Source organism: Nerophis lumbriciformis, linkage group LG29 (assembly GCF_033978685.3).
Source record: "Nerophis lumbriciformis linkage group LG29, RoL_Nlum_v2.1, whole genome shotgun sequence".
NCBI classification, from domain to species: domain Eukaryota; kingdom Metazoa; phylum Chordata; class Actinopteri; order Syngnathiformes; family Syngnathidae; genus Nerophis; species Nerophis lumbriciformis.
In genome coordinates, this window is record NC_084576.2 from 7,457,501 (window position 1) to 7,469,943 (window position 12,443).

Here is a 12,443-nt window from a genome sequence, read left to right on the forward strand (position 1 = left end):
TGGCTTGAGGTGAAGGCTAATTCGCTTTTAGACTTAGACTTAGACAAAATGTAATGATCCACAAGGGAAATTGTTCAACACAGTAGCTCAGTTACAATGATGGAAAGTGTAAGGATGGAAAGGACAATGCAGGTATAAATAGACTAAAATCGTGATAAAAAAATCCAACATATATACGAATATATACATAATATGTGTACAGAATAATATATATACAGATATATTATATTATGTCTATAACATATACACAATATATACCAATGACCATGTACAATATTACAGTATATACAGTATATGTGACAGCAGCAGCATAAAATAGAGAGTAGATCCAGCAGGAAATAGAAAATACACATTATAAACATTATAAACAAAGAGAAGTAGCTAACATGTAAGGTGTCAGGTAATAGGCAGTAACGGTTAGCGTAACGTTAGCTCATTTTGCGGTGTGTGCGTCTGTGTATGTGTTACGGACAGCAAAGCCCTGTCTGTCTGTTATTTCACTTTACCTTTTTCTGTGTTGCTGGAGCTGTGTTGAAGCAGCAAAAAAGGACATTATGTTAAATGAAGAGTTTCTGTCTCTGATAGTTGATATAATAATGTAACTGCATCATTAAGCCTACATGAACTCCATGGTGTAGTCTCTCCTATTGCTATTGTACCATTTTTTCAGCTATAGTTACATTAATCATTAGTAATGCAGCAACTTAGTTTTGAATGGCAGGGTCTCTGCTCTCACATGTTGATAAAAATATAACATTTACATAATAAATCAACTACAGGCTTCCCAAATCCTGTAATAAATTAAGCATGATGAGTTGACTTGAAACTGTTTAATGTTGCACTTTTTATATGTAGAAGAAAAGTTTTGTCATTCTATTTAATCTGAGCAACAACTTGAGGCAGTTTAATGTTGCTTAACTTGGGCAGAATTATTATAGTGTTCCCAATGTTAAAATGATAAAGCCATTGTTTACAAATTTAGTAAATAAATAACCAAAAAATGTATATTTTGTTGTTTTCTCACTGTACCGAAAATGAACCAAACCGTGACCTCTAAACCGAGGTACGTACCGAACCGAAATTTGTGTGTACCGTTACACCCCTAATATATATATATATATATATATATATATATATATATATATATATATATATATATATATATATATATATATATATATAGTGTATATATATATATATATATATATATATATATATACATACACATACTGCTCAAAACAATTAAAGGAACACTTTGAACACACATCAGATTTCAATGGTGAAAAAAAAAAAAAGTGGGATATCTATACTGATATGGACAGTTTAATGTCTCAGGAACAAAAGGATGCCACATCTTTTGATGGAAATAAAAGTTTTCAGCCAACAGAGTGCTCAGTATATAGACACCCCAAAAATCAAAGTGAAAAAATGATGTGGCAGGCTCATCCATTTTGCCTAAATTCAATTTCTGCAACTCAAAATTATTTTCAATATCTTGTGTGGCCCCCACGTGCTTGTATGCATGCTTGACAACGTCGCGGCATGCTCCTAATGAGACGACGGATGGTGTCTTGTGGGATGTCCTCCCAGATCTGTCTAAGGGCATCAGTGAGTTCCTGTAAAGTCTGAGGAGCAACCTGGCGGCGTCTGATGGACCGAAACATTATGTCCCAGAGGTGTTCTATAGGGTTTAGATCAGGTGATCGTGAGGGCCATTCAATTGTGTCAATTCCTTCATCTTCCAGATACTGTCTGCATACTCTTGCCATATGAGGCCGGGCATTGTCGTGGACCAGGAGGAACCCAGGACCTACTGCACCAGCGTAGGGTCTGACCATGGGTGCAAGGATTTCATCCCGATACCTAATGGCAGTCAGACTGCCGTTCTCTAGCCTGTAGAGGTCTGTTCGTCCCTCCATCGAAATGCCTCCCCAGACCATCACTGACCCACCACCGAACGGGTCATGCTGAATGATTTTGCAGGCAGCATGGCGCTCTCCTTGGCTTTTCCAGACCCTTTCACGTCTATCACAGGTGCTCAGGGTAAACATGCTCTCATCTGTGAAAAGCACAGGGCGCCAGTGGCGGACTTGCCAATTCTGGGGTTCTATGGCAAATGCCAATTGAGCTCCACGGTTCTGAGCAGTGAGCACAGGGCACACTACAGGACGTCGTGCCCTGAGGCCACCCTCGTGAAGTCTGTTTATGACTGTTTGGGCAGAGACATTCACACCAGTGGCCTGCTGGAGGTCATTCTGTAGGGCTCGGGCAGTGCTCAACCTGTTCCTCCTTGCACAAAGCAGCAGATATCGGTCCTGCTGATGGGATGAGGCCCGTCTACGGCCCTGTCCAGCTCTCCTAGAGTAACTGCCTGTCTCCTGGAATCTCCTCCATGCTCTGGAGATTGTACTGGGAGACACATCAAATCTTCTTGCAACAGCACGCATGGATGTGCCATCCTGGAGTAGTAGGACAATCTGGGCAACTTCAGGAGGGTTAAGAAATCGCCTCATGCTCCCAGTCGTGATAATGACTCTAGCTAAAGCCAACACTTGTGGAAAAACAGTTAAAAAAGTTTAAGAGGGAGGAACTTGAAATGGCCTCCACCTGCAAAACCAGTCCTGTTTTGGGGGCCACCTCGTTGTTGCCCCTCTAGTGCACCTGTTGTTAATTCCATAAAAACCAATGCATCTGAAACTGATTAACAACCCCCTCTGCCACATACCTGACCAAAACCTTATCAGAAAAGTGCAATTGAATTCATGCCATACCCTGATAAAAAACTGTTCCTTTAATTTTTTTGAGCAGTGTATATATATATATATATATATATATATATATATATATATATATATATATATCCATCCATTTTCTACCACTTGTCCTGTTCGGGGTTGCGGGGGGTGCTGGAGCCTATCTCAGCTACAATCGGGCGGAAGGTGGGGTACACCCTGGACAAGTCGCCACCTCATCACAGGGCCAACACAGATAAACAGACAACATTCACACTCACATTCACACACGAGGGCCAATTTAGTGTTGCCAATCAACCTATCCCATATATATACAGCTGTAGTGGCTGCTGTGCTCTTGTGTCATCCTTTTGTGTTCCTGATGTTTCCCTCTTGTTTTCATGTGGTTTTTTTGCCTTTTGGTTCGGGACCCTTTGGTACTGTGTGACAAGGGGTGGCACTTTTGTAACTTCTGCGGTGCTTTTTTGTCAACTTCTGGATCTGCCTCCCGGGAGCCTTTTGGCCATGGAGACCAGCTGCTGGGTCTCTGCCACACCAGATTCGATTTGGAGAGACTGGAGAAGATGCAGATGAAGAGACAGGGCTGCGGAGCTGGCGCTGAGCGCCGGGACGGACACGCTTCACAGTGTCTTGGCTAAATGAGTAGTATCAGGCACCTCGGTCTCCTTAGACGTATCCTCGCTCATCCATGTGGACTGGACACTGGCTGAGAGTTGGTGGGCGGCCGAGAATAGAGTCGGCTCTCTTGGTTGCTTTGTTGGTCTGCTCCTGTCTCTGGCCACGCTCCCCCCACCCCAGCAGACGATGGCGTGGAACACCGCAGAGGCCATCACAGTGTATATGTTTTTTATTACATTTTTTGTTTTTGTTTTTGTTTTACTTTTGTGGCTGTGATTAGAAGTGGCTGGTTGTATCAGCTCTGCTCTTTTAATGTATTCAATGTCCTTTGTGTTCTCTTACACACATGTTTATGTGTGCTATGGCTATGAGTTGTTTTTTTTCTTCCTTGGCCTCAGTCTGGACCCCCTCTCCAGGGGCCCATGCTTAGGCTATGTCTACACTAAGCAGGATAACCCCTTAAACGAATAATTATTTAGCCTAAGCCCCGTTTCAGCCACACTAAACCATCGTTTAAGGTAACCCTCCTTGGAAATTGTTTTACACGGGTAAGTGCGCCATGTATTTCTTGAATCTCCGGCTCTTAGCTTTGTATGGACTCATTGATCGTTTACAAACTGAGTTTGGAGAGGAAGTGAAGTCAGAAAGACCGCGCCCCACAGAGAACGCGCGACAGCCAGCTTCAGAACAACCGGAGCTAATCACTGGAAAGATGGAGGCGAGTCATCCAGACATGCCCGTGTTTCTCATTCTTCTACATATACAGACGCTTGTGGAAATTACACACAAATACCTTAAGAGAAGAAAACGTGCAATTGCAGCTATTTCGGATACAACACATCTCAGACGGCAAAAGAACTTTTGAATGTCCAGGTCACCTGTGATTCTACTGACCGAAAAACTTTGTCCATTTGTTGAAGGACAGTCAACGAAAATGCGGGCTCCCGTGGATGCGATAAAAAATGTAGCGTGTGCTTTGTATTACCTGGTCGTCGAGGGAAGACTACGGAAAACATCGAATGCTTTTGGACTGGCAAAGCAGACTGTATCAGTTATATCGCGGACTCAACGTCTAGGTCGTATTTTCCGCACCATAAGCCGCCCTGGGTTATAAGCCGCGCCTTCAATGAACGGCATATTTCAAAACTTTGTCCACCTATAAAGCCGCCCCGTGTTATAAGCCGCATCTAACTGCGCTAAAGGGAATGTCAAAAAAACAGTCAGATAGGTCAGTCAAACTTTAATAATATATTAAAAACCAGCGTTCTAACAACTCTGTTCACTCCCAAAATGTACGGTAATGTGCAAATGTGCAATCACAAACATAGTAAAATTCAAAATAGTGCAGAGCAATAACATCAATAACTTAATGTTGCTCGAACGTTAATGTCACAACACACAAAATAAACATAACGCTCACTTTCTGAAGTTATTCTTCATTCATAAATCCCTCGAATTCTTCTCCTTCGGTGTCCGAATTAAAAAGTTGGGCGAATACGGGATCCAAAATGGCCGGCTCCGTCTCGTCGAAGTCATTGCCTTCCGGAAAGCTCGGACCACAGTTGTGACCGAAATATCCGCCCAGGCATTTACGATCCACTGGCAGATGTTGGCGTATGTCGTCCGGCGCTGTCTCCCTGTCTTAGTGAAGGTGTGTTCGCCTTCGGTCATCCATTGTTCCCACGCCGTTCGCAGTCGTGCTTTAAATGCCCTGTTGACACCAATATCGAGCGGTTGGAGTTCTTTGGTTAATCCACCCGGAATGACGGCGAGTGTTGTATTTGTGTGCTTCACTTGTTTTTTGACACCATCTGTGATGTGGGCGCGCATGGAGTCGTATATCAACATGGAACACACAAAGGAAATGAAACGTAATATCCGCGCGCTTCTTCTTCTATGGGGGCGGGTGGTTGCTTACAGTAGAAGAAGAAGCGCTTCCTCTTCTATGGGGGCGGGTGCTTACCTTGGCGGTTGCTTACCGTAGAAGAAGAAGCGCTTCCTCTTCTACGGGGAAAAAAGATGGCGGCTGTTTACCGTAGTTGCGAGACCTAAACTTTATGAAAATGAATCTTAATATTAATCCATATATAAAGCGCACCGGGTTATAAGCCGCACTGTCAGCTTTTGAGAAAATTTGTGGTTTTTAGGTGCGGCTAATAGTGCGGAAAATACGGTATATAAAGTCACCAAAAAGGAATGGACAATGAAGGTGAAGGTTAAAAGAGTGAGGAGTGTCCTGACCGGATATCTAAATCCCTAGATTGATTGTTGTAAAATGTTCTTTATTACATTGTTTACGTGTCTAATAAAGATTTGATTAATTTATGATGTCTCAGGTGTGATTCACTACAATAGGGCCCCACAGCGCACTGGATTCCAGTTCATTGAAATACCACAACACCGGATATTGTTCAGATAAGTTACATTTAATTTAAGAACTTGCACACAAAGCAACACTGAAGGTGACTATGACGTTCGCATTTTCTGCGCATGCGTATTAGGTCGCGTTGCGCCTGCTGACGGAGGGGTCGAGGGGATCTTAAACGACCATTGTGTGTGTGTGGACAAGGATAAGGTTAGGTGGGATTTACCCTGGATAACCTTAGTGTAAACGGGGAGATTCAAGAAATACACAGCGCTCTGACCCATGTAAAAATTTGTCCGAGGAGGGGAACCTTAAACGCTGGTTTAGTGTGGCTGAAAAAAGGCTTAGGCTAACTAATAATTCCTTTAAGGGGTTATCCGGCTTACTGTAGACATAGCCTTAGACTGAATCCCCCCCCCAGACCCGTCAGCGATCCTGTTCTGTCTCCCTGTAATGTTTGTCTGCTCTTGAATGGGATTGTGCTGAAAAGCTTAATTTCCCCTAGGGGATTATTAAAGTATTTCTGATTAAAGTATTTCTGAATCTGATATGGCGGAAATGAGGAAGTTTTGTTGTGTGTCTGCGAGTGAAGCACAGAGACAATGTGTGTTCACGGGAGGAAATATGTGTTGGAATTGGGCCTGTTACGAGCATAGGATTGGCAATAAAAATATAAAAGACCGCTGGACTTTTTGTGTGTCCTTCTGGACAACAACAATACTATTATTTTACTTTCAATTTGTTTTCACGTAAAAGAAACACCAATTTTTAAGGTGTGGCGGCTTTTATTTTGCTGTGGCGGTGCGCCACAATTAATTACATGCTGAAAACTCTGAATAAATGTATATTTTAAACTATAACTGTACGCTACTTTGTAATAGAATAGGCATCATCGTAGGATGCATGTGCATGTAAGAGCCACTCTGGCCCACAACAAGATGAAAAGAGAAAAATAAGCAGCTTATTGAGTACAACGTCGGCTAAAATAGCGGCCTGGCGCAAAGCTCTTCGGGTAAATCTGTACTATATATGGCGATATCTGCTGATGTCACCAATTAGGAAAACGTCACAAATGGGGAAAATTCCAAATAGTTTGTTCGGAGGAAATATTAGGGAAATCAAGATTGTTTTATAATTATCTTCGCCATGCTTCCATGGTTTGATTTCAAATTTTTTGGGGACTTATGCAGATTCCAAATACACAAAAACAGGTACCAATAGGTAAGAAAAGTTGGTTTTGCATAATAAGTCCCCTTTAAATGAGTAGTAGTTTTTGCATTTGTTTAGTTATTGTGTACTATTGACTTTGTTTTGCTCAAACAATTGTATGTAAATTAGAGAGAATAAGAAACTTCTGTAAATATTGTGTTGATATTGTAAACAGTCAACAGCACTCACCATGAATACATTGAAATATTTAGTTAATACATGTGATCGGCGTTGGTATCGGCCGATCTCACGGATTGATGCGCGTATCGGAACTGGCAGTGTAAAAACTTGATCGGAACATACCTACTGCAAACTTCAAGAACATTAACAAACAGAATTCAGACCTGTTGTTGTTCTGGTCTGTATGACTATGTGTTTTTCTTGTTTTTTTTAAACATTTGTTTATTGTTTTTTTAGACACATACAACTGACAGTAATTGTCAAAAATACAGCCCCCCCCGACCCCTAACAAGTAACAACAAAATATAAAATAAAATAATCACATAAAAAAATGTATGTGATATGATAAATTAAAATGAAATTAAACATAGACAGACATCAACATAAAACCACAGACGGCTACATTCCTGAATGGCCCCAGAGAGATACAACTACTAACAAGCACACAAAATATTTTCGCAAATCGGACCTTGGTATAATAAGTACGATGTATTAGCTTGCATTGAATAGGGCTGTGTCTGGCACAAATGGATGACTTATGAACTCAACTTAAAAACTCTGTTCAGCTATCCTCAGACAGATTCATACCCAAAGTGAATTAATTTAAGTCAGAGACAAAAGAAAAATGTAGTTATAGATATGCGTAATTGAGCCTTTTAGGGTCAGAATTGGTGTCAAAAACACATCTAAAATTGTGTCAGTCGGTAAGTCCGGGAACCTAGAGAAAATCTTAATAGCAAAACTACTGGAGGGAGGGGGGTCAATTTGGTCAAATGCTTCTTATTGCAGCCAATATTTAAGAATGACTATGTGGTTTTAATGGCACTCACGTGTCAGGATGATAAACAACAACAAGTCTGAATAAACGACGGTCTTAGTTGAACAAACCGCAAGAAACTACCCAATGCTCAAAACAAACACTCGCATGACAACAAACATCCACATCAGCACACAACCAAAGAAACTTTATGGCCTGTTGTTAGATAATGGCCTAATCTTTACTGACTGCTGAACTTTCAGTCATGTGGAATGACCAATGTCCATTCAACTCTTTCTCCGGTGTTCTTGTGCTACAGCAAAGATTTATGGTGAGCCATTTTAAGCTTTAACTGCACTCTATGGTAAATGGTCAAGGGCCTGTATTTATATAGCGCTTTACTATACATGAAACGATACCCAAAGCGCTTTACATTGTATGTCACATTCACCCATTTACACAATAATGGCGGAAGCTGCCATGCAAGGCGCTAATAACCACAACACCCATCCATCCATCCATTTACTACCGCTTATTCCCTTCGGGGTCGCGGGGGGCGCTGGAGCCTATCTCAGCTACAATCGGGCGGAAGGCGGGGTACACCCTGGACAAGTCGCCACCTCATCGCAGGGCCAACACAGATAGACAAACATTCACACACTAGGGCCAATTTAGTGTTGCCAATCAACCTATCCCATCCGGAGCAAAGTGGGTGAAGTGTCTTGCTCAAGGACACAACGAATGTGATTAGAATGGCAAAAGCTGGATAGAGCCCCTGAAGTTTGCTGTCATGGCCGCTCTACCATCTGCGCCACACCGTCCCACCCTATGGCTGTGCTTAGGTAAACCTATACAGTGGAACCGATCAAAGGATTAAAACTGCACTTGTTTTGCTTATCGGTGATGCAAAAGAGGGGGCAACCTCAACAGCGAGTTCTAAGACCACAGTCAACTACATTGACTCTTTTATTGTCAACCAGCAGAACGGGTTTTCACTGTATATCAAAAAAGTATCCCTTGTACATTCAAACAATCTTATAACCAAACACTAAATAAACTACGGTCACCTTTAACTATACACCTCACGATTACCCAATAAAATGGCCCATAAATTAGAAAAATAAAATTAATATACACATGATTACATCATGGATGTCCTCTCTCCAGTCAAACATTCTACTTCCTATGCACATTTTCCTTGTATGCTGCCATGGCAACAAGCATCCTCACATAGGACCTGGCTACTGTCCTCAAATGACCTTAATGCCAAATGTATTTTCTCACTCCTTTTTTGTCAACCAGAAGCAAATGAGAGAGTAAATCCACTCAATAGATACTTAGATTATGAACGGCAGTATATTTGTGGAGGCAGTGACTCATGTTCCCCTTCGCTGGAAAGTACAAAAGCGGAAAAGTACTAGAAACATGCTAACTTTAGCACGTTAGCTATATTCAACACTCTCCAGCACACACACTTCAAACATGGACATATGCTTTACTCTGATAATAACAGCGAATGAGGCCTTACCTTTAGCTTTGCGTAGATCACTGTTTAGCGATCTGGAAGTTGTCATTAATGATGCCCTGGACCTCGTAAACAAGATTAACGCCATGCGGAGGCTTTTCTGTGTCTGCCGAGCTAGCTTACCTCGAACGTTGCCTTCAGGTGCAAGCTAGCGTGCCGACAAGCTAGCTAGTGTGTTTGTCGAAATAAAGAGCGTTCGAGCGGACACATTAAGACCAAAAACGACGGTTAAATAAGTGTACAACATCGGATGATCCAGCTCTGCGTTCATGCCCTTCCTGTCTCTCTACCGCTGCCTGACAGACACCGGGCAGGACTTCCAAGTTCCTCTGACGTCATTCGACCGTTAGCGTGAAGTCGCCATCAGGGCGGAAGTGGACTAATCCTGTTTAGAAAACTATTCGCCGTTTGCTAAACACAAGCTTATTTTCACAACCCTAATGTTTCATTTGCATTATATTTTTCTGATATCCAGTTTACAACGTAGCTTCGTGTAAATGACAAATAATAAAGGTGGTTTTAAAAAACGGAGGCGAAATAAGCTTCCGGTGTTTCTAAAAAAAAAAAAAGCCAAGATTGTGTAAATGTTAAGGGATATTATCCTCGTATTCAATTCAAACTTGCAACAAGTTAATGATTTGCTCGTCCTGAATAAGAACAATTTGTACGGAAACACGATATTTAAGTACACCACATATTTGAATATAAAATTGACGTAACTTCCTCTCGTGACTTAGAATCAGAATAGTTTTTATTGCCATTGTTTGAGAATGGGTTCACAAACTAGGAATTTTACTTGGTGCAATCGTGCAACATAAAACACATATAACAGAGAATAGAATAACGTGAGTTGTAACTGAGCTATCAGATCTTGTTATTCATGATAACCTTGCATTGACTAGAGAAATGTATGTGCCCGTTTGAGTCATGTGTATTACAACAGAAAACTATACAAAAAGTATTAAACTATGTCCAAGACATCAGTTTAACAAAAACAATATAAAGTGGATAGACATTCCTAATAACAAATTATATGTTAGTTTTATAAATGATAAATTTTCATTTGACAGCTTTGTTTACTTCTGATAAATGCCTGTTGTGTCCCCAAAGAACAGAGACAATTATTTGCATTTGTTTCTTTGTGTTTTACCTTAAGAGGTCCCAAAACATTTTGACTTGGGGACCACATTGGGTTAAAAGAATTATATATATATATATACATACTTGCCAACCTTGAGACCTCCGATTTCGGGAGGTGGGGGGCGGGGGTTGGGGGGCGTGGTCGGGGGAAGGGGCGTGGTTGGGGGTGGGGGTGTGGTTAAGAGGGGAGGAGTATATTTACAGCTAGAATTCACCAAGTCATGTATTTCATATATATATATATATATATATATATATATATATATATATATATATATATATATATATATATATATTTATATATATATATATATATATATATATATATATATATGTGTGTGTGTATATATATTTATGTATATATATATATATATATATATATATATATATATATATATATATATATATATATATATATATATATATATATAAGAAATACTTGACTTTCAGTTAATTGTAGCTATATATATATATTTATTTTATTTTATATATATATATATATATATATATATATATATATATATATATATATATATATATATATATATATATATATATATATATATATATATATATATATATATATATATATGTGTGGCACGCACAAAAGTGCTTTCATCAAATGCACTAGAGTCTGGAATCTTCCATCTCTCCCTAGCATGGCCCAAAACCGGTCAATCTTTGCTTCCTGAGGAAGATCTTCACTGCCAAGCACTTGGTAGTCCACTACTTCTTCCCGGAGGCTATCCAGGGCCAATCACAGCTGCGGCTTGGAACTTACAAGCGTATTTCTTCATCTTACTCGTCGTCGGCGTCGCCACGGCTGTATCTTTCTCGTTCTTCTGCTTCGTCTCCTTGTTGTGTGCGCAGTTGTGCACTGCACTCTCTAAAAACCCTAGATGTTATTGTCACATATGCATGTACAGTAGATGTCAGTATTGTCCTGTTTAAGAGTGTCACAACATTGCTGTTTACGGCAGGCAAACTGCTTTACGGTAGACGAAAACGTGACTGCTGTTGTTGTTACCGCGCTGGGAGGACGTTAATGAAACTGCCTAACAATAAACCCACATAAGAAACCAAGAACTCGCCCTCGATCATTCTACAGTTATAACGTCATTGGGCAGGCACGCTGTTTATATTGGAGCTGGAGGGGACGTGGCCTCCAGCTCCGCCTGAATTTCGGGAGATTTTTGGGAGAAAATTTGGGAGAAAATTTGTCCCGGGAGGTTTTCGGGAGGGGCGCTGAATTTCGTGAGTCTCCCGGAAAATCCGAGAGGGTTGGCAAGTATGTATACATGCTCCAGTAACATTTTATATACTGTGGAAAACAATAAATATAACCACATTTTTAATAAAGTCAAATAAAAATATGGCAACAGGAGAAGTATTCCACACTTCTCTTTTGAAAAGTAAATATGTACAGCAGATATGGGCATCTACATCATTAATATGATTTGCCTGAACAGCTGGACAAAACAGGTTATATTTTATTTATTTTTTACTTGGTGCGTGCCGCAGGCCGGATTGTGCACGCTGGCCCACGAGCTGTAGTTTGGGGATCCCTGCCCTAAATGATAATGTTTTTCCGTGACAAACCCCAAGGATATGACGACCTGATGAGGAAGACTTCAACCACAGTTGTATTTAACAAATTTTTCCACACAGACACAAAATAGTTGACATTTACTAGCATCAGTGTCAAATGTCTATCAAACTTCTGCTGGATACTGGTCAAAAATAGTCAGTATTAACACACATGTATTAGTACTCATTGTGTATTTAAAATATAATACTATAGTGAGCAACAATGATTAACAGATTAATAAAAACACTTTCTTGACGATGTGACATGATTGTAATGTTTTCTGATTTTACTGTTACAAAAACACATCA

At 40.4% G+C, this 12,443-nt stretch overlaps 1 protein-coding gene across 4 annotated transcripts in view; it reads right to left on the bottom strand.

The window, feature by feature from the left end:
• letm1 (leucine zipper-EF-hand containing transmembrane protein 1) overlaps nt 1-9,761 on the bottom strand; it is a 62,120-nt gene extending 52,359 nt beyond the window's left edge. For 2 of the 4 annotated variants that reach the window (XM_061925121.2, XM_061925120.2), the window contains exon 1: nt 9,411-9,759. In XM_061925121.2, the coding sequence (XP_061781105.1) occupies nt 9,411-9,495 (85 nt within the window). In that variant the 5' untranslated portion in view covers nt 9,496-9,759. Of the gene's footprint in view, nt 1-9,410 lie in introns of all 4 variants that reach the window. The other 2 variants (XM_061925119.2, XM_061925122.2) reach the window with 2 other exon arrangements.
• Between the last annotated feature and the right edge of the window lie 2,682 nt (nt 9,762-12,443).